This window comes from Clarias gariepinus, chromosome 16 (genome assembly GCF_024256425.1).
Source record: "Clarias gariepinus isolate MV-2021 ecotype Netherlands chromosome 16, CGAR_prim_01v2, whole genome shotgun sequence".
Classification (NCBI taxonomy): Eukaryota; Metazoa; Chordata; class Actinopteri; order Siluriformes; family Clariidae; genus Clarias; species Clarias gariepinus.
The window spans coordinates 18,460,154-18,486,270 of NC_071115.1; the positions used below are offsets into that span (position 1 = coordinate 18,460,154).

Here is a 26,117-nt window from a genome sequence, read left to right on the forward strand (position 1 = left end):
AGGGAGCTGGTAACTGTATTTAATTGTAAACAGTCTGACAAACTGCTGTATTAGTAATCACCTTGTGCAAATTAATGATATAGGAAATATATATGTACTGTATGCTTTCCTTTTTTGTGCACTATGTTGCTATAGAGATACACATGACAATATCAGTACCAACAAAAATGGCAATAAACTAGAATACATTTTTAGCTAATAAAGCAATAACATGTACTGATCTTCTGAATTGATGTGATGTTTTAGGTTGTCAGCTTTGCTAGGAAGATAAGTATTTCTTTAAAAAATCACCATGTTTAGGCTAACTGGCGTTCTCGTATTGCCTATAGTGTGTGAATGAGTGTGTGTGTGTGTGTGTGTTTATGTGTGTGTGCCCTTTGATGGATTGGCACCCTGTCCAGGGTGTTCCCTGCCTTGTGCCCCCACGACCCTAAACACAGGATAAAGTGGTATAGACGTGTTTGTGCAGAATTTAGAGGAGTGAATCAGCAGTACTCGAGGGGGGTGCAGCCAAAAAACTAAAAACAACAGATCTATTCTGAATAGGTGGGCAATGTAAAATTCAGCAGCGGGCCTTGAAACACTGCTAGAACTGCTGTTAGAAACATGTTAAGTGTTTACCCCCTTTTCCCACCATAGAGCTAGTATTGAGAGCCAGGCAACAACGGAGATAGATAAGAGAGGAATATTATAGAGAAAATAACCATGTAGAAGAATTTTTTTTTGTATTTACAGGGTCAAATTCCGCTTCATACTTAATATTTTGGTTTATACTTCATATTTTGACAAAGTACTAATTGATAAATAATCTTTAGTTTAATGGCATTAAATGCTAGACAGAAGGAGCGTGAGAGAGAGAGAGAGAGAGAGAGAGAATTCATTAATTTTATTACTTAATGGAAAGTTTGGCCTTTTTGTTAAATGCTTCCATCCAGAGATGAAGATAAAAATTGAAGACCTCTATTCATATTTTTATACTGTATAAAAAATACACTGTATATATAAAACACAATACTAGTTTTACTAATTCCACCTCTCTCTCTCTCTCTCTCTCTCTCTCTCCCTGTGAACTGAATAATAATGAATAAGGATGTGTGATGTGGTTTCAGGATGGGGGCGTATTACAGTAACAGGGAGAGCAATCCTCTGCATCACTGCTGTGCTGGGTTTAGTATTCATACCTTTTCTAGTTTCTTTATTTGTATTAAATCAAGAGAAATCCATTTCATTAAAAAGCCTGTGAATTTTGCATGAGATTAGATTGCCTGTCGATCAGCGTCTCTCTACACATAAGAGCTTTTTGCAGGTTTTGCCTGCCTCCTCCTACCCACCACATTTCTCAACATTCAAAACAAAATCACTAATGTTCATACTGTACGGTACAGCTGAGATCAGCCTTCAAGGTTTCGAGTCAATTGAACACAATTTATTGCTTCAGTGCATCTTGGCATAGATTCTACAAGTCTCTAGAAATATAATGAAAGGATGAACACCACTGATTTTCTCAGTCACCTGAAGAATAATTGCTCTTTTTTTCCCATATAGCTTGTAATAATGCACGGACATCACGATTAATGAATGAGTGCTTTCAACCACAATTTCCAACAATTTCTCTAATGTCTTTCCCATGGCTGGAAAAGGATATGGGTGCTATTCCATAGATGTAATTTTAGTCCATGAGCCTGTTAAAACATTAGCTAGTACTTAAATATGTCACACATAACACAGTAGGATGTTAACTGCTTAAATGCAGCACAGTTACAGTAACACAAACACACTCTATGTCTCCATTTATTAATTCAGCTTCTCACTGTGTCACCTGTCTGCTTATGCCCAGTTAAAATCACAACCTTTCATCCAATTTAAAGAACCTGCTTAAGGAGCCCAAAACAGAGGTCATTTAAATTGTATTTTAACATTTTAACTAGAACTGGATAAATTTGGCAAGTTTCCATCTTTTACTAAATTCATGAAATAATACTTTACCGTGTAAGCACCAAGAAAATATCATTGTCGCTGACAGTTCATTCTGATTCAACTTCTCTTTAAAGAGTGAAATAATGCTTTCTTTTTTGTCTTTCTATGTTTACCAATTACATATATTACAGATACTGGGATAAGACAGAATAATAAAATATTTAAAAAGGAAGAAAGGGAAAAGAACATGACACTGCATTTTTTTTTGCATTTTTTTCTACTGGCTGTGTCTAACAACAAGCACACACATCTGCAATGTTTCATTCTTTTGTTTATCTTTATCCTGCAGGTTTTTGCTAATTTGAAATATTGCGCACAGTATTTTGGGGAATTTGACAAAATCCCTGTCAATTTAAATGCCTTAAAGGTTTATAATTTTATGTTATATAATTAGTTGCAGAACTAAACCAGAAAGTGCAAAATATAAGTGGTTTTGATGTTAATGGTTTTAAAGTTATGGCTAATCGGTGTATACTTCAATGGGAAAAGAAGCTATTAAAGACTATAAAAATGTTATAATGATAGTGCCATTTAAGACACATAATATTTTATGTGACTTTCATCATCTTAATGTTCTTAATGTTGTACTCTCAAAAATATTGGACAGATGAAGGAATGCATGGGCTACCTGAAAACATAATCTCTTCAACACCTTTGTGGAGGAGGAATACAAAACAAAATGAAAAGCATCACAAAAACCTTTGCAGAGCTTCTAAAATAAATAAAATTTAATTCATAAGTAAAATCACACACTTTATTATTTCTTTGAACTGCCCTTAGCTTTGAGCGAGCATTCACTTCAACGTTGTTTTGACAACCTTATGCAACCTTATGCATTTGTATCCAATGTTGTATTAAATCAGCAATTGTCCCCAATTTTTGTGGTTGAATGTTCAGAACTATTTGAGTGAGTGTATGTGTCCTGCGATGGATTGGTATCCTGTCCAAGGTGTACCTCCCTCATGCCCTAAGCCTGCTTGCTCCAGGCAACCCCTGTGACCCTGAATATAGGATAAAGCGGTATAGAAGATGAGTGAGTGAGTGAGTGTTCAGAACTAAACCGAGAGATACACAATATTTATATTGTATGAAAACTAATTTAAATAAACTCGTTATTCATTTTTTAAATTATTCCACTATTTTAAGTGCTTTGAATATTTTTGTTTGTTTGTTAAATTTATTCAGATGCACTGTATCATGCTCATCAGCTTATGTTTGTGCTATTAAATTGTCATGACAAACTTGTATTTCTGCACCTATTTTCATTATAATTAAAAAATATATAAAATTCAGTGCTAAAACAAAAATTATACAAATAGTCCAAACCAGCTCAAAAGGCAAAGTATGCCCCCAATTTCCTTCATTCCATACTTACTCAACAGCACCATGAAGCATTGAGTTTGACGCTCCTCGGTTCTTTGTCATTCAATTGTCATAAAATTAATTTCAAATTGCACAGGATATAAAGGATACAAGTGGAGAAGAGAGATCACATCTGTCAAGCCATTGGTAAGTGGGACATCTTCTCAAATCGAGTTTTATGCTGCTGAATTGTCAGTGTTCAATAAATGAGGGGAGCACTGCTAGGAAGCCTAGGACGAGACATGTCCAAGAAGATTGTTATATATTTATTTTCTGAATGACCCTTGCCATAAAAACAAACTAATGAGGAACTCAGCTAAAGTCTGGCTGGATGATGAAGCCCATCACCTGCAGAAAACGGAAAGAAAGTATGCTCAGAGTATTACACCAAGATTATAACTCGGTGTGACACTGAGCATACTGTCTCTTGAAGCACTGCTAAGGAGTTCAAATGTTACCTTAGAGACAAAGGTAACAGACAGAAAGACAGGCAAGATTTTCAAGTGGGAGCAATTTAACTGCAGCCACTTATCATTTGTCCTGTTAGTCTCAATTGAGGAAGCATTTTAACACTGGAGGGAACATTTTAAATAAGAAAAAGAGCCCACTTGGCACAAAATGATGACAACTTACACTTTTAGTATAAAAAATCTACAACTGTTATGCTGTAATGTTCATGACTTCATTCTTTTATATTAACTATGTCCTACTTGGTGTTTTGGTAAGTTTACTGGTAGGACAAATGTTGCTTATAGCAGAGTACATATTCATTATGGAATTTTTCTAGCCTCCTGCATACAGTACATGCAATAGCTGTAGAATCTTTATTAAAAGCAAGATACATGCTTCTCCTTAGCATACTGGTTTTTGCTGCCTCGACAGTCATTGGCGGTGCTCTAGAGAATTATTGTTTTAGACCAAGGGTATTCTGACTTAATTGTTTTATTTGCTTAAAGAAACGTTTGTGAATAAGATGATTGGCAGGTGGCAAGTTACCCTTAAATGTTTAGCAATTAATTATAAGTTTTTAGTTTTTGAGTGGAAGAATTCAATAAGTCCAAAAAGCTGGATTTAGGAAAAATATCTGCATAAACACATGTTTAGATAAGCCACTATTGCTATAGAGGATCTCTTACAGAATCTGCAGTGGATTATAATTAGTATATACAATTATTGGTGTAGGATTTTTTGCCCGAGGTACTTTCCGAGGTTAGAAAAGTAAATATGAACATTGAAAATAACAGGATCTGCACAAGGGTTAAAAACACTTTATCCTTACTGAGACATTACATCGTTGAAACAAAATATTCAAAAATGTACAAGACTACCATTTACACAAAACCAGGAATTTGGGAGGAAACAGTAACAAATATGGAGGAAATATGTGAAGTTAGGTTAAAGCTAAAAATAATAAGCTGATCAGCTTTAATGTAATCGGTGATATTATTATTATGTCGTGATAATGTCCATGTGCCTGTGTTTCTGTATGGCAAAACTCTCTGCATAACTAATTAATACAAAGAAATAAAATTAAATTTAAAAATAAAATTGTAAGGTTGAGTATCCTACACCTTCTATACACTAAGTTGTACTTCTTTCGTCACCAGCAAAATATAGTACACTCCATGTTCGGTAACTGAAGAGTGAAACATAGATGTAAATTTTAAAAAAGTATATTAGATAAAGATTACATTTTGTCTTAAACTGGTAAAATTCACTTATATCACTTTAGCAGTGTTATTTCCATGGTAAAAATATTCAGTTTAGCTGAATAGTTTAGTTTTCTAAATAATATATCTATTTATAGCTTTATAGCAGCTTATTTTAAATTAAATGATCAAATCTTGCACATAACTGTTCATTGCAACTGTTCGTTTTACTCAACATTTTGATTTTATTTATGATGCAGGTTAAACTTTAGGCTGATATTTACAGTAAGTACAGTAAATGTTCAATTAAAATCTGTGCAGTCAGTTTTACTTTTTTATGTTAAAATACATTAAATATTTTAAGGTGATTATATAGGTGTGCAATCCGTGCGTATCGGGTATTATCGCGTTGATTGGCTCTGTTGAGTGATCTGTATAGCCACGCCCACCTCCAGGAAAAACACGCTTAATTGGAAAAAAAGCACTAGATGCTAAGACATATTCTGGCACATCATTCCTCATAATTTCACTTCTGCTCAACATATTGATTTCATTTATTGCACAGTTTTAACTTACAAATACTACCAAAGTTTTATTAAATTTGTCAGACAGAGAAAGAGACAGACAGACATACAGACAGAACATTTTCTGAGACTGGTTTTGGGACCTCCAATGAATAAAACTTAAAGATTTAAGAGTGTAAAAGAGCGAGTTTTGACCAATGTAAAAAGCAAAAAAAGCAGTAGTAGTATGAATCCTTATCCCCTGCGCATTGCTTTCATACATGGCCTCTGAGCATTGATGTCTTGATTATTTAGTCACTTTGCATGTCAGTGCTCACAAACTACACTTGCATTATTAATTCAATTAACCTCCTACTGTTTCACTTCCTCTCTTTAATACTAATGCAGGTGAATTCAACTCATTTTATTCTCAGCAGCCTACTGTGTTTGCAGGGTAAGGGGTGTCAGGATTCATACAACACAGAGTAGATGTGAAAAGAACTGACAGTAGGTGTCTCATCCAAGAGTTTTTGCATTTCCCAGTTTTCTGTTCATGAGTGCAGTCCAGTCTCACTGTGTGGTAATGTGCTAATGAATATGCCTCAAAAGCTGTTTGGGCAAAGAAAACATGGCACAGAGACAGATGTTGCTATCAGAGGAAAGAGACGCTGTTTGGAATGTTTTGGAAAGGCGTGTGAGGATAAGGGTTAGGGGGTAGAATGTAAAAGAGGTTAATCAGAGACAGAAGCTAACCTCAGCGCTAGATTCCTTCAGTAAATAATGCATTATAAGATATGCTTTTATAGGGATAAAATCAATGACAGAGTGAGTAATGTAATGCAGCCAGACACAAAGCACTGCAGCCAATGATTAATATTTTCCAATAACAGCATCTTTTATTCGGACTATACCACAGCAATTTGTAAGCGATTATGACGATGATGATGACAATTATAATTATGTTAAAAAAAGACATACACTTATACACATCACTTATTGCAGATGTTTCATAGAATTCTAAGAGTAAATTATGTTTACAATTTTATGCTATCACTTACAATATGACAGCTATGTTCTCTCATCCATCTTTTTTTCCTTGAATTTAATTATACAGAAATGCAGATTGCCACATACTGCGAAGCTTCTCTAAAAGACCCAAATGAACAGCTTTATGTCTTTAACTAAACTCTTCCATGAATGTTAAATAAACATCTACAGACTACACAGCATCATATATTGAAAGTTCTTTATAACATGATATTTTATTAATAACAGCACATATCTACAGTGATAAAAAAAAGACAAGAAATGAAAAACAAAGTTATGCTTTTTTGCTATTAGAGGCTTTAAACAACCTTTTAACTGGTAGTCACTGCTATTCATGAATGTTACTTTAGCAGCTATCTGCCTCGGGTAGGTTTCTTCCTGCTCAACCTCCCTGTTGTTTTGCATGCGTTTGCTACAGTAGCTCACACAGCTTCTTACTGTGCAATTCCTTGCATGAAGGAGATCACTTAAATATAAAGTTAAGTGAAATAGAGAAAGCTGGCATGCAGGCTTAATAAAAAAAAAAAGGGTTCGAGTTAGCTTTCGTCCTTCTTGTGACATGATACGAATGTGCAACATTTTATGTAAAGCATAATGCATTGATGATGATTATAAAGGTTAGTCCTGACCATGCTATTTGACTGGACATCAAGGGGCATTCCATGAGTGGTGATAATAGAGCATAACATCACCGGCATGTTTACCTATACAGTATGTATCACTCCGCTTTACAGGTCTTCTAATATTTCTTGATCCCTAACCAAGGACACTACTTAGTGTGTGGAGCAAGGGATTCCACACCTTATGTAGCTCAGTGTTATTTCTATTTCATGCTATTTGGGATTCAACCCCTTAACACTCCTCACCATTCGGCTATACAGTATATCACAGGTAAGAGTTGAAACTCCTGAAGTTTCACTCCCCATTAATTACACTATCTGTCAGTCACCAGATTAATGCTCGTGCCACTAGGCAAATAACAGTATGTGATAATCTGTTGATAATAAATGCTGCTTGTGAAAATGTTGTGTGAAAGGCCATGCTGATATTCAGTACAACAGCAATCTCTCTAGTGGTTTAAATGTACAATAGCTTAAAATTTGTTGGAACTGCTGATAAAATACTGTAGGTAGCTGATAATGTTAAGTGCAAATGCTACTACATCTTTGAATAAAAAATAATGAAGGCTCTATTTCTGTCAAGACACACACACAGAGAAATAACTGACATCTCCTATTTAGCTGGCAGAGTTAAAAGCTGTTGACATATTTGCATATTTCCTGTTGACTTTTGATTTTGCATATTTACTGTTGACCCGTGTGTCAGAACGCTTCCTCTGTGATTCATTAAAATACACACAAGCACAAACAAACACAGAAAGATAGACACACACACATGCACACACAGAAATATTGCCAGTGCATATACTGTATTCTATGCTATTAATTTATTTATGCAGTTTATAAACTACTTGTAAACCAGACATGGTAACAGGTTAACAACAATAACAAACCACATACTGTACTCCACAAATCAAATCAAATCAAATCTTGCACCTGCATTTTTAAACAATTGAGGGATTTACCACTAGGTAATAAATTCATGAGCTGATGCATGGGCAGAACACCTTAGCAGGATTACAGTCTCAGTTCAATGCAGTCTCAATGTCAAATTTGATGCGACAAAATTGGAGCGCCTTTGTATCTATGCCACAAAGAAATCAGACATATCAAAGAGCATACACACAACACACACAGAGCAGCTACTACCATAATATTCTGTTTCAGTGCTTCAGTGCTTTTACATGCGTAATTGCTCAATAATGCATTAAAATATAATACAACATGATGCATTGGAAAATATACAATTAACCTCTTTCTTTCTAAAGAAAATTGATGTGTAGGATGCATGCTGACATGAAGGGATCAATTAGTCATGTGTTGAAATATATAATGATAATTGCCCAATCTTTTACATATTTTCAAGTATCTTCACAATAAACATTAAAACACTGGTATACTGAAGTTAATGATCACTGGGAATATGCAATATGTTTAGCTCTAATAAATATCATTTCATACAGTACAATCACACAGAAGTGTCTTTCTTTCATGCCACGGCAGACATAATCTGCTGTTATTTAAAAGAATTTTTTAACGGCAAATATACTGTATGAGGACCAGTATAAAGCTTGCAGGCACTTGCAGAAAAATCAGAATAGCCAGATTGAATTGGCTGTTTCATTTAAACACATCTAAACTCAATAATATGTCATCACAAACACATTTAAGAATACCACATCAATACATTTGAGGCCTTATTTAGCATACCCGATAGACTTTTCACCACAAAACGCTCAATGGAGTGTTTTCACCTTAGCAGCACAGATTTTAGAATATCTAAACCGAATGCATACAGTATAGCTATAACAAGATTTGTTGGTTGTATCCAAAATGATAAACAAGTACAATACACAGAGGGATGAAAGGAAAATGAAGGAAATTTTAAAAATTATGCAAATATTTAATTGTGCTGTGTCATATTAATCAGGTTACTGCGTTAATAGAATTATATGGGTTTGAAATACCATATTGAATTGTGACCTTTATTTTTTTTAATCAGTAATCTAAACAGATTAGTGACAAAATACTAATGTGGCATTCTGCCAAAAGCATTTAACAGGAAATGGGTTGAAAAAATTAATACAAACCTGTTGTTGAGGCAGGGTGTTGTATCCACATTGTTTGGAATATGAAGGAAGGCCTACGTGGGATTGCTTGATTTCATTTATGATTTTAGCTGTTCTGGGTAAATTCATACTGTGAGGTTTGAGCTGGCCATAATGGCTTCCTGTATAAGAGTGTGCATATACTGTAAGAATATACTGTACACTCACCTAAAGGATTATTAGGAACACCATTCTAATACGGTGTTTGACCCCCTTTCGCCTTCAGAACTGCCATTCTTTGTAAACCCTAGAAATGGTTGTGCGTAAAAACCCCAGTAACTGAGCAGATTGTGAAATACTCAGATCGGCCCGTCTGGCACCAACAACCATGCCACGCTCAAAATTACTTAATTCACCTTTCTTTCCCATTCTAACATTCAGTTTGGAGATTAGGAGATTGTCTTGACCAAGAACACACTCCTAAATGCACTGAAGCAACTGCCATGTGATTGGTTGATTAGATAATTGCATTAATAAGAAATTGAATTCTCTCAATAATCCTTTGGGTAAGTATAATAATAAGAATAGTAAGAATACATTGTATTAGTGTATCCTAATTTGTAAAATAATTTTCACTGTTCGTAAATGTGGAAATACAGTTTGAGCGGCATTACCATAAGCACAAGCATGCATGAGTGAGAGTATGACCCACAAGTAAGAGTTTAAGCGAACAAAAATATAATCTGAGCAAAATAATAATAATAATAATAATAATAATAATAAAAATAATTTCACACTCATTTTTTGGCAAAAAAAAAAAAAAAAACTCCCCCAAAGGAAGCTGAAAATGCTGTTTGGGTCTGCCTCCTTGTTACGCATCACATAAGTGGCAGGGGAACGGTGTAAAAGAAAGGGCAATGAGGAGCGAGTTGTGCGACTGAATCATTCGCTAATCTCTGGCCTAATTGGTGAATTAATTGTGTTTTGTTTTACACTGTGAGTGTGACTAATACAGCAGTCTGGGGATTGGTGTCAAGTAAAGAAGTAAACACAAGAATGCAGCATCATCTGAATGCAGTGAAATATATGCAAATGAATCACCATAATTCAGAAATGAGATTGCGTGTATGCATGTGTTTTTTATTTATTTATTTATTTTATTTTTATTTTGATTAGGTGCCCTAAGCAGCCCTAGTCAGTCATCATAAACCCAGTCAGTACTAACCCAGTGTACGTATATACTGTAGTGAAACATGCCTAGACATTGATGGGAACTCAAGTGTCAAAAAAACTGGGCCAACATCAAACAAATACTGTAGCACATAAAGGTTCAATTTTTTTTCCTTCTGGTTGTTTGTAGTACAGTAGTTGTTAGCTACAGGTGATCAGCTATGGGTTTATGTGTACATGACAGGGTATCATTCAAGTAAAGTTCCAGTGATTTATAAAGTGGTGTTTGGTAGCTTGACATTATGCGTAAGTTTTACTGAAAGGTTGTAGCCAGTCCTGAAAAATATTCATTTGAAAATACAAATTTAAACAAAAATGAAAATTCTGTTATTACTGTTTGTATATAACTGTTAATCATGTAATGATTCCATATCATTGGCACATTTGCTATGGCCTTCCCACACTAGCTCTGTGTTCTAGCTTCTGCCACCACAGTCAAAATGTTCTTTAAATGTGGCGTCATTTTATTAGCCCACTCAAAATCACCTGAATAAATACACTACTAAAGGACTATTCATACTGAAGCTAGTGTTTCAAACCATAGCAGATATAAGACGTGGTGTAAAAACCTGCACCTGTTTATTTTCCCACAAATTGAAGTATGAACTGCAAATAATCCATCCAAATCCATTACATGTCTAAAATAGCCTTAACATATTAAAAAAGCAATTTAATTAATATGAACATACTGTGAATAACATTTTGAACTTTCAGAGAACTGTCATGCTCAGAAACATCTGTGTGAATGTTGAGACTTTTATAGATACCATATATAAAAACCATGATGGTGACTCAGTCATGTAGTCTTAATATCCTGCTGACTATACACCCATCAGCCATAACATTACAACACAAACATTTTGCCCTATATTTTCATAGGTTCCCCTTATGCCGCTGGGGCAACTCTGCCCTATCTTCTGGCATTTCCTTTGGATGATATGGATTTTTGGTTGGACCACCTACCTACTGTATCTGGCTTGTCCTGTGGGTGCTCTATTGGATTAGGATCTAATTTTAGAGTTAGAAGCCTTAGGTTTTAGCCTGCTCGGCCCCAGCTGTGGGGGCTGTGGTACACTAAGTGTTCTGGTGCCTTTCTCTTGTGGCCAGCCTTAATTTTTTGAAGAGTTGCTGCATTGACTTTTCTGTTGGATTGGACTAGACACCTAGGCTTTGGTGCCCAGGGCATAAATGAGCCTAACGGGGGCCCATGACCCTGTCACCAGTTTGCTGGTAGATAATTTATAATCAATGTTAATATGTCAGTGTGTTAATGTCATGGCTAATCTGTACAAGTACAATTTTTTTTTGTTACATCAATTTAAAAAAATATCTGAATTACACACACCATAACCATTATGAATCGTTTGTTTGAGTGTTTATTTGTTTATTAAGCATTTTTTTTTTTGTTAAATGGCCAAATTTTAAGGCTTGAATTAATAAAAAAAAAACATTATGGTAATTTATCCAAACAGGATCAAGGAGAACTGCAAATATCTAAAATCATTATCTTCCTTTCTGTTTTTCAGAGATGTTGCTTTCACAGTCACATTAGGAACTATAGAGTGAGAGAGAGAGAATTCAGAGTATGCAGAATTGTTGAAGATACATCTGGTTAGTCATGAATTACAGCTAATAAATTAGCCATCTCAAGGGCTGATTTTACTTAAAGTGTATTCACTTGCTTAATGAGACTTAATGGAAAAGACATTAAGTGAACACAGTCCAGTGGACACATTTGGTTGCAGTCAAACAGAAAATAAATGCAAAGAAAATGCACAGTAATGTCCCATATAAAATTCATTTAATATTTCAGAGAGAATTCGATAATAGTTGCAAGCTTGCCACTGATCTGGAGATTTTTTTAAATCAAATTTCAATTAAATTCACTTTAAAAACATAAGGATCTTAATTGGAATTTCAATGTCTATATCAAATAGTACCACACAACATACCTCAGAAACATATCTCAGGTTATTAAAAGTGCAGCCTTTCAAACATGAATCGACTGAGTCTAAATGCAGCCCATTTGTAACATGGAGCCGCAGTGAAAGCTCTTTTTATTATAGGCGATTGTGTGTGCTCAGAAATGTCTTGCTATATGAAGTTCAAAAAGTTCCAAGCTTTTACTCCCATGTGAATACAATACTGTAAGACCAGATGATTTATGAGGTCTGTGGTTGAGGAGACTTGTGAACTGCAAGTTCTGTCAGGGTGCCATTTAATTGGCCAGGTGGAACACGGTTTTTGCTTTCCACTGCATCTCCTAAGCTTACAGCAAATTGGCCTGAGAGGATGTGAAAAAACCTAGACTGCTGCCTCATTTGTATCTCTCTTTATCTATATGTATGTACTGTACTGTATGTATTCATGTATGTACTGTATGTGTGTATATATTTAATTTGTTCATTTGTTTATTTTATTTATTTGTTTGTTTATTTCAGTTTATGTTGATTATGCATGCTTCCTTCTGAGATTCTATGCTTTGTTTGTGCTTCACATCTTTCTATTAAATTCAACTTGTTGTACGTATACTTTTAAATCTACATTTTACATCCACAGTACTTTGTTATGTTTCTTTATTGAAACTAATAATTCCATACATACTGTATATTTCCATACAAAATTTTGATATATGAAAATGTACACTGTATTGCCAAAAGTATTTGCTGGTCTGCCTTCACACTCATATAAACTTTGGTAAAATCCAATTCCTAAGCCATAGGGTTTATTATGATGTTGCCCCACCCTGCACAAAACAAGGTCCATACAGACATGGATGAGCGAGTTTGGTGTGGAAGTGAGACCATGGGGTTTACCATACCAAACCATAGGGTTTAGGTCTGGTCTGGACTCAGGGTGGTCCACTCCAGGACTTTCACCGTTGTTTTAAAGTCACTCCTGTTTTTTTGTATGTGCACAATTAACCAATGTCTACACAAATTATTTAGTTTTCTGATTTATGAAAACATTTGCACAGTAGTTTCTGAAAATATGATGGTGCATACAGTATATCACCCTTGGCTTTACTAGTACAATGGTGGGTAACAAGGAGATACCACAGTGTGTCTGAAAAAACAGGACTTGCTTCTGACAGTTGAAACGGAACAGAAGTTAAGATGCCACTTGGAGAAAAACAAACCAGTTTAATTATTCAGAAGAAAAAAAAAAACCTGTTGTGCACAACACAGTCGTTTTACTTAAGCTGCATCTGCCATGCCTTAAAATGCTCAGATTTTATTTTTTCTCTCAGGGAGCTGGTTAAGTTTTAAAGGCAGGTTTGTGCAAAGAGGCGATTTTGAGAAAATATGTGCATGTAACATCAATAAATGCTGTCACACAGTTAACATTTAAGACACATGATGCATGTGACTTAATAATTCCACTGTCAAGCTACAGGAAGATTTTGGGAACCACTATCTTAAAACAAGTTTAAACTTTTTTAATCAGTTTTTAATTGTGGTTACTATTGGTTTATGTCTTCATTTTGGTGATTTAATCAAAGAAGGCAATTATGTGATAACGGAGCTTGAGCTGGAAATGCTTACTACAAGATGAGATTTAATAGATCATTGCCAAGAGGGGGTGCTGTCTTACAACACTGATTGATTTAAGACAACGACTTCTTTGTGGTATTTTGGTGGCTATGGTTCATTTGGGTCATGAAATGATGAGGCTTGTGCAAGTAGATAGAGAGATATGATTGTAAAAAGTGACCTTGTAATTAATTATCATTAAACATTGAACATAAACACGTTCTACAACATGGCATATTTGGGGTTTATCTTGCTCTTGTTTCTGAGCAAATTCTTTGGATAAATTCCTGAGAATTATGTGTAATTCTATATAAATGTATCAAGGGAAAACTTAACCCTAGTCCAATGCTTAAGCCTTAGTGTGGACTACAAGAAGTGCTTGGTCATTTAGGATCAAGGTGTCAATATAAATAATCTGTGGTTTTTCTATCTCTTACTTTCACATTCTTCTCTTTATGCACTGTGTGTGTGTGTGTGTGTGTGTGTGTGTGTGTGTGTGTTTGACAGTACTGGGAGGGCCAGAATCTCGTGGAGTCCTAAGGAAAATCAGTGACATGTTGGAGATTATTTTGAAAAGAATTGACACTCTAGCAAAACTCAGCAATACCAGCAAAAGCCACAGCCTGGAGGAGATCAGCTCTACTCTTGAAAGGTACAGTACATGGAATCTTTGTGTGTGGTGTGTGTGTGTGTGTGTGTGTGTGTGTGTGTGTGTGTGTGTGTGTGTGTGTGTGTGATAGAGAGAGAGACATGTAAGAGTCTTATTTAAAATCTCTTCAGAATTAGCATTTATGTTACCCATAGTCTCCATGGTGATAGAAACCCTTGTACCCGTTTTTTTGGTGTCATAAGCTCAGGACCGCAGTATGTGATGACTGGACAACAGTGCTGTTTTAATTTTGGTTACATTGCATCATGGCTGAAATTCTAAAATATACTAAAAGTACATTTCTCTAAATCATTGCAATTTATGAATAGTTGGCTTTTTAAGAACATAATGAATAGTTATTGTATAACACTACCTTTTTGTTGATATTATTTACAGCATTAGTTAACATTATACAACAGTTAATTTTTCTTTACTAATTTGATTGATTAGTGCTACTATTTAGTGAATCACTACTTGTGAAGTGGTTTCGAAGTTGTTGCACATTGCCTCTGAACCATGTGTGTTGTTCTGTTCAAGAGATACTTAGCTTACCAGTCTCGTACGGAAAGAAAATATATTTCTCTATATAGTAACTGTCAATATATTGAATGGTTTAGTGTTCTGATCTAAATATATTCACAATATACGAAATATATTACAATATATTGAAAAATACATAAGGAATTGCCATTTTTTTATATATTGAGAAATATATTTAAATATACACTACCCGCAATAAGTTAGAGATATTGTTATTTACATGGGTGCTTTTCCCATTTGCTATGAATTTTAAGGAAAAAAGTTAAAAATTCCCTTTAATATTACTAATAATGTATGAGAAGAAACACCATTTTCATTAGTTTAATATTTATTACCCCCAAAATTTAGACAATAAGAGAGATAGCCCCAAATAACAAAAATTGACAATGTTAGTAGCAGGTGTTTCCACCCTTTGCCGCAATGACATCTTGACGCGACGTCTCATGCTTCTCACTAGCCTCATGAATTTATTCTGAGGCTATGCGTTTCACTCTTCCACAAGTGCTACATGCAGTTCTGCCAGGTCACGTGGGGGTGGGGTACAATCATCCAGTCTCTGCTTCAACTGGTCCCAGACATGCTCTATGGGTTCAGGTCAGGGGACATTGATGGTCATACCATATGAGGCACTCCAACTTCCTAAAGTCGAGCTGTAACAATTCTGCCACGTTGTGCTGGAGCATTATCATTTATAGACAGAAAGTTGGGGGTGTAGGTAAGAACGTGCAGTGACTGAGCCATGTACAATAACCAAATCTGTTTTGCGCTGATTGGTGATGCCTCCCCAGACTGTTGCACCTCCTCCACCTAAGCAAACCATGGCACCTAAGGGCACCATGTCGACCTCAGCGTATCGCTCATCTCGCCGTCTCCAGCAACACTGATGACAATCATTTCTGTGCACAGGACGGTAGACCAATGCTGCATGCGTCATCTGGCATTCAAGCCAAAGCGATGGAGTCAGTTGCGAATGGTTTGTCTGGAACCCTAGTACCCCTTGCATGTCGTAAACGGGCCTGAGGCTGTATGGCAGTTGCAGATGGCAGTGGTTCTCAAACTTTCAAGCCAGCAACCCCTAATTAAAGATTGACTCTCGCGACCCCAGTATCAAAAACAGGCAATAAACATAATAAGCTGTTCACAATATTTTGACTACATTTACTATACATCAAAATAATTTTGCCTTACCTTTTAATGGGAAGAGTGTACTTGTTTTTGTTTTTTTTTTGCTTGTTGAGCAATCATGTGTTTTGCCAGGCTTCATACTTTCATGAACAAGCACTTCTGAACAGATTACACATTGATGGAAATCGTCTTGGGTTACTTTGCTGTAACCCTGTTCCCTGAAAAGGCGGGAACGAGATGCTGCGTGAAAACGCTATGGGAATATCTTTTTTATGTTGCCGGTTGTTTAGCATGTGTGTACCAAACACGCCAAATTTTGGCTTATATAACCTCAGTCAGGTGGCGTCATCTGATTAGACGCACCTGCAGGATATAAATAGGAGTGAACCGGCAACATTCCTGAGATTGATTGTCTGAACGGACGTCCGGTCACGTGGGCAGTGTGGCATTGGGACGCAGCATCTCATTCCTGCCTTTTCAGGGAACAGGGTTACAGCAAAGTAACCCGAGACGTTCCCTTTCAAAGGCTACACTCGATGATGCGTGAAAACGCTATGGGAACGAGAGTACCAACGTCACGCCGCTGTAAGTGTCTGGAGCCCGCATTGTGTAGCGTGTGCGCACAAGGCCGACAGGTCTCAGAACTATGTCTGGGAAGCTGACTCGAGGACTCATCCACCGGCAACATTCCAGACTATAAAATCTAACAAATATGTGCGGAGAGGACCAGCCCGCCGCATTACACACTTGTTGCAGGGGAATACGTCTTGCTAGTGCAATAGATGAAGCAATCCCCCTGGTTGAATGACCTCTGATTCCTAGAGGCGAAGTAAGCCCATGCACCTTATAGAAGAGAGCAATAGCATCTCTCACCCAGTGTGACAAGGTCTGTGTAGTGGCGGCCGCCCCCCGGTAGCAGCCTCCATAGCATATAAAGAGCTGCTCTGATTTACGCCACTGGCTGGTGCGGTGGTCATAGATCCGAAGAGCACGTACTGGACACAGTGGGTGAAGTTTCTCCTGCTCCGAAGCTGTAAAAGGAGGAGGACAAAAGGCTTCAAGAACAACAGGGTGCATGTTTGGAAATGGAACTTTCGGAAGATAGTTCGGGTGAGAATGCAGAATGGCCTTGACTAGCCCAAGGGCAAAGTCCAGGCAGGAAGGGGAGACTGACAAGGCGCGCAGATCTCCAATCCACGAATAAAACGGGCAACTAAAGGGTGTTTTCCCACAGTAACCCCCTCGATTGGAATGTGGCAGGCTGAAATAGCGGCCACGTACGTCCTGAGGGTACCAGGGCACAAGCCCAAGGACAACTTATCTTGCAGGAACTCCAGCACTGAAACAATTCGGCAGTGGACTGGGTCTACCTGCTTCGTCATGCACCAACTTTCGAAAACATTCCATTTGAGGGCATAAGCTTTCCTAGTGGAGGGAGCTCTAGCGGCTAGAATAGTGTCAATTACGCTGGCTGGGAGACCAGCTTGACTTAATTGGTCCCATTCAGGGGCCAAACGTGAAGGTTCCAAAGCTCTGGTCGGGAATGAAATATTGTCCCCTGCGCCTGAGACAGAAGATTCCTCCTCACTGGAATCATCCAAGGTGAGCCATCGAGGAGAGATATTAGATCCGAGAACCATACTCTGGCCGGCCAACAGGGTGCTATCAGTAAGAGGCGCAAACCGTGTTGACGGATCCTCGCCAGGACTTCCGGGAGCAGAGGTATTGGAGGAAACGCATAAAGGCATAAACACGTAAATTCCGCTGCTTGAAAAGCTTTCCCTACCAGGGTAGAAGAAGTTCTACACGGCTTGGAGGAAAGTGTTCCAGGGGAGAGATAGTTCAAATAAAACGAAGCACACACCCATTGGAAGCACCGGAGTACGCTGGTGAAGTGGAAAGAAAGACTTTGGGATCGGGGGAGAGGGCGAGAGAAAGGAGGGACCCTCGCGCCTTGGCCAGATCTGCTTGTGATCCCCATGAGTGCAGCGCGGCTCGTGGTTCCCTAAAGAACGCAAGGCGCGCACAAAGCAACTTCATGGGGATAAGATCACAGTGCTCACACTCTCTATTAGGCGCTTCAAGAGCATGCTTTTCACGCAAACATTCGAAGCAGAACGTATGCATATCGCCCTCCAAAAGTAAATTTTTGCAAGGATGGGGACATCTAACTCTAAACTCCGCTATTATCTGGTGAGTTTTATGAGTTTTAATTCTGCTTGTTTATATTTTAGTATGCTTTTGCTGACCCACACACACGCACAATGCGGTGAAGAAAAAGATCTGAGGAATGTTGCCGGTTGTCTAATCAGATGACATCACCTGACCGAGGTTATATAAGCTAAAATTTGGCTTGTTTGGTACACACATGCTTCACAACCGGCAACATGAAAAGATATTCCCATAGCGTTTCACATTGCTTGAAATGCTTCACAGGCTTTTTTCACATTGGGCTTGAAAGTGAGGGAGTCATCAAGTAAGATGCCCAGGTATTTATAAGTATGAACCACCTCAATTTTATTTCCCTCTAGGGTGGACACTGAAGGGATCATTTGTGGCAAATACCTGAAGTTGGAGAACAACATAAGCTTAGTCTTGTCTGCATTGAGAACAAGTTTTTGATGATGTAATGAATACTGGATAGCAACAAAGGCTTTCTGTAATGATTTAATAGTCTGATCAAGAGATGATCCATAGTAAGGAATAACTATCATCAGCATAAATATGCAAGTTTGCGTCTGTCAGATTTAAACACAAATCATTTACATAAATAATAAACTAAAGAGGTCCTAATACAGAACCCTGCGGCACCCCTTTGTGGACAGTAACGAATTCAGAGCACAGACCTTCATATTAAATGCACTAAGTCCTATTACTTAAATAGTTTGTGAACCAGGCAACTGCATGCTTTGAGAATCCTAAGATAAGGAGTCTAAGCTTTAAAATATCATGATCAACTATATCAAATGCTTTAGACAAATCAATAAAAAGTGATGCACAATGTTGTTTCTTACCAAGTGTAACAATACTGTCATTACCACCTTCATTGCAGCTGGGATGGGACTATGTTTTTTTTTCTAAAGCCTGATTGATATTTTGATGAAATGCCATTGAAATATAAAAACTCATTAATCTGACCATTCACAAGAGATTTAAGAATTTTGTTCAGCATTGATAAATTTGATATTGGCCTATAATTTGTTAAAATTGCTGGATCACCCCCATTTAACAAGGGGATTACAAAAGCTGATTCCCATATAGATGGAATTTTATTAGTTTCAACTGTAAGGTTAAAAATAATTCTAAGAGGCTCTGCTACAAAGTTAGCACCCAGTTTCAAAAAGTAAGGATCTATTAAATCAGGTCCAGAAGATTTTCTAGAATCTAAAGTATTAAGAGCTTTATAAACTTCCTGAATGGTGAAAGGCACAAAATTGAAGGGCACACCAGCATACATTGGGGGATCTGCGCAGTCTCCCAATGTATTCAAGATTCAAATAACTTTATTAATCCCAGAGGGAAATTGCTTAAATATGCTGTGCAACATGCATAGGAAAACTGCGATTTTCAGTGACAGCTCCCATAATCATCAAATCATGAGCCAGAAGATATAAAATACTTGTTGAAACAATTGAGTAACCCTATTTTATCATAAACAGGAACAGGGTCATTAAAACGTCAGTGGGTAAAGCTTAGGCGTTTTTACTCACTAAAAGAGATTTAATAACTTTGCAGAGTTTTTGTAGATTATTTATATTTTTAGTGGTAAGGGACAAGTAGTATTCTGATTTAGCTGACTTAAAAAAAAACCCAAACATTTATTTCTTAATTGAAAACCAGGGGTTTTCTTACCCCTTTATCCTATATCTCCTTAATAGTGCATTTTTGTTTACAATTTGCATAAAACATTCTCTTTAAAAAAGTCCAAGCAATCTCAACATCAGGGATCAGTCCAATTTTCTTCTAATTAATTCTAGATAAATCGTGATGATAAGCTTGTTCATTAAATGTTTCAGATTCCTTTTATAAATAATATGAGCTTTGGTGTATAGCTCTTTCCTTAGAGCACGTATGACGTTTTAACGACATAAACCCTAATAATGTGAACAAAAGCTAGCCGCCTGACTGAAGTTCAGTCAGGCTATTTATAATCATCAACTCAATCACTCTTCCTCGGTTCAGGTGAATGCTTACGTCACCTGACCGAGGTGAAGTCTGGGACACGAAGTCCAACTCAAGCAAAACTACAAACATAAAACACAACGAAAACCAGTCTTTGGGCGTTTTGGCGCCCTCTAGGGGTTAACCCTTACATTTGGATTTGGGCACCTTAACATTTCTATTCACAGCAACAACACAGTGATCATTTAAGTCGTTACCTATAGCTGTGAATTTATGAGAAAATTCGTCAAAATTAAATCAATCAAGGTAGACTTCTCTGGGTTGTTAAGATTTGGTCGAGTAACTAAATTGACCAACTGGGTAAGATTCATGGAATCACAAAGACATTTAAAATCATCAGAAGCAGTTTTAAGCCAGTTTCAGTTTAGATCACCAGCTAATTTACTATAATTTACTACAGGACTGGTCAAAAGATGCTTTAGAGATTGCAATGCTTCAATGGAGGCAGATGGGGGCCTATAAAACCCAACAACAGTTATACAAAGGCTCTTGAAAATCTCTACATTCAGCGCTAGAAATTCTAGTTGTTTGCTTATGGATTTAGAAAAAACTAGTGAAGTACAGTATCATCAGTATCATACAGTACATTGTATCCACTTATGTTAATACAATCATTTGTAATAGATTTAGTCAGCCAAGTTTCTGAGACTATGACAATATTAACATCTGTTGATTTAATCCAAATCCTAACTTTGTCTATCTTAGGTAAGAAACTATGCACATTTAGATTGCAATATATTGCAATATATTAATAAATATGAGCACTAGTTTCCTATATATGAAAATTTTGCAATATATTGCCATTTTTTTTTTCAGTACGGGGTGTCTAACAAAAGAATAAGTCCCAAAACCCCTGATCAAGGGCACTACTTGGTGTATGGAAGAAGGGATTTTACACTCTATACAGTGCACTACCTTTCCTTTTAGCACTCTTTGGGATTCAACCCAATAGTTACACAAGTTTGCTGATATTACATAGTGATATTAATATTGCTTGGTATGATTTTGCTTAATTATATATTAAATATTAACGCATCCTTTTAAAAGGTAAAATTACAGGTTTTTGTTATGTAAGAAATGAAACATGAAAATGATCTGATATGATTTATCTTTGTTTCGTTGTTTTACATTAAAGGACCTACAGTTTTAATAGGGGTGTATGCACATTCTATATTTAATATCCATATACAGAAACATTCTCCTTCACCCCTCCTAACTGCCATGGGTGGTTCAAAACACCTGTGCAATATTATAAAGCAATGTTATGAGGAGCAAGACTCATTTTAGACTTACCCTGAAAGCAAAGGATATTGCTTTAAAACTATATGGGAAGCTGGGATTCTTCTAAAATTTCATTAAAATGAAATATTCATATTCTCACTCTGGTTGAACTTCAATAGCTTAGTGAATCAAATGATCAAACACAGTACAGTGCTGATACTTATTTTAATGCAATGTCTTTTACAGTGGACAGCAAAGACTATATGGAACACTCCTTTGAATCCCCAGACACAGTGATAATACAAACTCAGCAAAGCCCTAGCAAAAAGGCAGTTTTCAGAGATACCATTAATTAAAATTTATCTTTAATTTGTCGCACAGAGCAAGCTTGGTCTCATTACTGAGCCCTGATGTTAATAAGACACATCTCTTGCTTTGTATTGAAGTCCACTATTAAATCCTTTGTCGTTGTTCTCCTGATACCAGTTCTTCAGCTAGTTAATCTTCTCAAGCAGATTTAAAGTGGCCACACAGGTAAAGGTGTACAGCAAGTACAGCAGGGGCCTCAGGACACAACCCTGGGGGCTAATGGTGAGACATGCATACCATTTAAGACTGCTTGTGGTCTGAATATTTAATAAGGTTGAGATGGTAAGTTTAGATGGTATTTCCAGGTTTAAAAGATTAATTTTTGTCAAACAGAATTTTAACAGAATTTCCCTTTCTGGTGTCCAGATAGCTCAGGGCTGTGAGGAGGACGTGTAAAAGGGTCATCAGTAGAGAGATGTGGTTGGTATGAAAACTGTTATATGTCCAGAGGATCTGGTAATTAAGAGCTAATGAAGTGTCTGACTTTTCAAAGCATTTCTTCACAACGAAAGTCAGTTCTACTGGGGGATAATCATTGAGGCAGGCAAGTTGGGGGTTTCTTTGGGACAGGAACAAAAATGGACTGCTTAAAGCAAGTGGGAATTGCAGACTGTGCAACAAAAAAGTTAAATATCTGAATGAACACTGGTGCTAGCTGGTGAGCACAGGCTTCAAGGACCAGACCTTAAAGGCTATCTGGTCTTGCTGCTTTCACTTTCCTGAAGGCTTTCCTCATGTTGTGCTCTGAGTTGAAGCATATTTGTCTTGTACTCTGTACAAGAGAGAGGTCACATCAGTTTGTGTTAAGCTCCGAAGGGACTGGGGAAGGTGACAAATAAAATTTGAATTTAAATTTGAATTTGATTTAAAGCCTATGCAACACTAGTGAAGTGTCAATTGTGGTGTTAATGTAACACCCTCTCCCAACCACGCCCCCCAGACCAAAACAACCCCCCCCCCCAAAAAAAAAACAAAAAAAAAACTGTACAACTAATGACTATGTTAAATAGTCAACATAAGAGATTTTCACACGCCCACACACAAGGCAAAGATAAACAGCTGTGTAGCCTCAATAAAATCACTCATCAGTAAGGCTTATCGGAAAAAGGATTTAGAATGGACTGTGGAGCACTGAAAAAAGGTCATGTGGTCAAATTTACTCTGTTCCAGAGTGAGTGATGGGCACATCAAGGTAAGAAGACAGATGGATGAATTAATGCACCCATTATGCCTAAAGGTGTCGAAAGTACAAGCCTGTGGGGGCAGGACCTGATAGAAAACACAGTAGGCCAACACCAGCAGATGGCATGGCTCCCCAAACCACCACTGACTGTGCAAACTACAAGCTTATGCACCTTTTCTACCATATTTCCCCCCTGTCCATTCTCCCTTCCTTATCAATGAACATTTGTTTCTTACCCTCCATGTGCAGGGTGTCAATGATAGTCTGCAACTGTCACGTAAGCAGTCTTCGCCGTGATTGTGTAGCCTATTGAACCAGACTCAGAAACCATTTAAAGGCTCAGGAAACCTTTGCAGGTGTTTTGAGTTAATTACTGTAGCTGATTAAAATGTGTGACCAAGTCTTCAATATTGAACATTTTTACAAAAGTTTTCATTAGTTTCCATAATCATGAAAATTTAAAGAAATAAGCACATGAAATATATCAGCCAATAGGAAGAGGCTCAAAATTATTTCCATAATTTTAGGAGTGGTGAGATTTCAGCAGAACATGTTTCCTAAACATTTTTTGTGTGAATTTGTGTTTGTCTGCCTAGATTTCAGCCAATAGGACTTGTGGAACGGATTCAGGCCATTGCTCAGAATGTGTCTGAAATTGCTGTCCGTGTGGAGCAGATCCTGCAGAAGAGTAAAAATGCTGCCACAGGTGCATATACTAATTTATTTATAATTTTTTTTTTTTTTTTAATTTACAGTCAAATGTTTACCAATCCTAAATTTTCCATTACTCAAGACTTGTACAGTCTGGTATTACTGCTGTCCTTAAACTTTACTGCTTAAACTTTAAGCCTTAGCTGAGTTTCAATAGATACCACAGATACACAGTCTAGATTCACATGATTTTTTCTCATTATTCTTCACACAATAGCTCACAATGACAAAATAACATTTTTTTGGATTGTTTTCTTAAATTATATATATAAAAAAAAAGAAATATCCCATTTACTACAGACCCTTTGTTACGCACTTATAATTCAGCTCTGGTGTATTCTACTTCTATTCCAACCAAGTTGTAAAGGCATCCTTAAAATAGGATTGCATCAAGACAGATCTGGGGGAAAATACCCAAAACTTTCTGCAGCATTGAAAGTGTCCAAGAGCATGGTAGCCTCCATCATTTTCAAAGGGTAGAGATATGAAATAAACAACTGTCTTTCCGGAACTGGCTGCCCAGCCAAACTCAGTAATCGGGATGAAAAGCCTTGGTCAGACAGGTAACCAAGAACCCAAGGGTCAATATAAATGAGATCCTTAGTTCCCATGTGGAGATGTTTGAGTCTTACAGAAGGACAACCATCACTGCAGCAACCAACTCAGCCTGTTTGAGCTTTTCTGCCAAGAAGAATAGAAAAACTTCTAAAAGAAAAGTGTGCCAAGCTTTATAGCATCATTCACATACAGACTTTAGCCTGTCACTGCTGCCAAGTGATGGGTCTGAATTATGCATGGGCCAATTTCTGGTTTCAAGGTATACTGCTGTTTGAAAAAGTCAGTTAGTCAGTTTCAAAACCATTAAAATTTTCTGTCATAAGGTTCCTGTTGTATGAGCTGTTTTTTTTATGGCTCATCAAAGACAAATAACAGGAATCCCTTGTGTGCAATGTAGAGTTTTTGTTTCCAAGTGATAATATTCACATAATCCTGTGCTGATATCCTTTCAGCAGCACAGAGAGTAGCTTTTGTGCTAGTTAATGCTAACTAATAAAATAGATAGGCAGCTAAAAAAATAAAAACAATAAAAAATAGTCCTGGTCCTGCAATTACATACACGTATACACATGCACTTTGTATGGGCTTTGCTACTGAAAATATTGCACTATGTGAGTGCATCAAAGTTAAAATGATAGAATCAATATTATGTTACTTTTAGTAGTATCTACTAGTTGTTTTTTCTTTCTTTCTTTTTTCTTTTTCCATTTATTTGTGTTCCCTTAAGGGGCTGCAGTAATTTAAATTTAATTTAGAAGAATTCAATTATTTTATTATAAATAAAATAGATTGTGTTCAATAGAAAGTTGTTGTTCTTTTACCCAGAAATTTCAACATAACACATTTAATAGCTGTAGTCACAAATACTGCAATACTGTGAAACTGTGATATTTTTGCTTAAGGTTATCATACAATTAGAATCTCATACCAGCCCTCCTATGAATACTTATGTAAATGGAATATTTCAAGGTTTTTTTTTTTTTTTTTTTTTTTTAGAAATAAATATGTCTGGGATTTTAAAATGGCTTAAATGGTCCTAAAAATTTCCACAGTAAGTCAGACATCCTACAGTCAAACCTGTGCACACTGGGTAAAGTGATTGAATCCTTAATTGCTCTTGCTTTTTTGTTTTTGCTGTTATAATCACCTGAACTACACTAGCATTTTATTTAACTAGCATATATCATATATAATGTTGCCTTCTATTAATAAAACCACACATAAAAGAACACACATTCATTTATCTCCATGTAGTCATCCATTTTAGTAGTATTTCTTTTTTGCACTCTTCTGGAATATTTCCCCATTGTTACCATTGTCAGGATCATTACTGTAATCAAACAGAACGATGCATAATCCCTTTGTGTGTGATCATGCTCACTGGAGCTTGGTAGCCTGTTAAATAAAGAACAGCCTTGTTCCTTAAATTTATTTAACTGGGACCCAGTTCCACAAAGCACAGAGGATTCATATTAATTGAGGCAAGGGGATTTTTGCCAATTCCTTGTTTCCCCCTGCTGAACTTTAGTCTTCAGGGATGCATTTTAACTGCCGGCATGCCAATGCACAATGATGCAACAGTAGGAATTTAATGTGACATTTGCAGACCA

The 26,117-nt window shown here is 36.7% G+C and overlaps 1 protein-coding gene across 1 annotated transcript in view; it reads left to right on the top strand.

The window, feature by feature from the left end:
- Positions 1-26,117, top strand: part of LOC128544594 (alpha-1,6-mannosylglycoprotein 6-beta-N-acetylglucosaminyltransferase B) — a 110,327-nt gene that overhangs the window by 11,821 nt on the left and 72,389 nt on the right. Inside the window, exons 3-4 of the mRNA XM_053514814.1 lie at positions 14,477-14,621; positions 23,835-23,944. Coding sequence (XP_053370789.1) covers positions 14,477-14,621; positions 23,835-23,944 — 255 coding nt within the window. The remainder of the gene's footprint in view (positions 1-14,476; positions 14,622-23,834; positions 23,945-26,117) is intronic.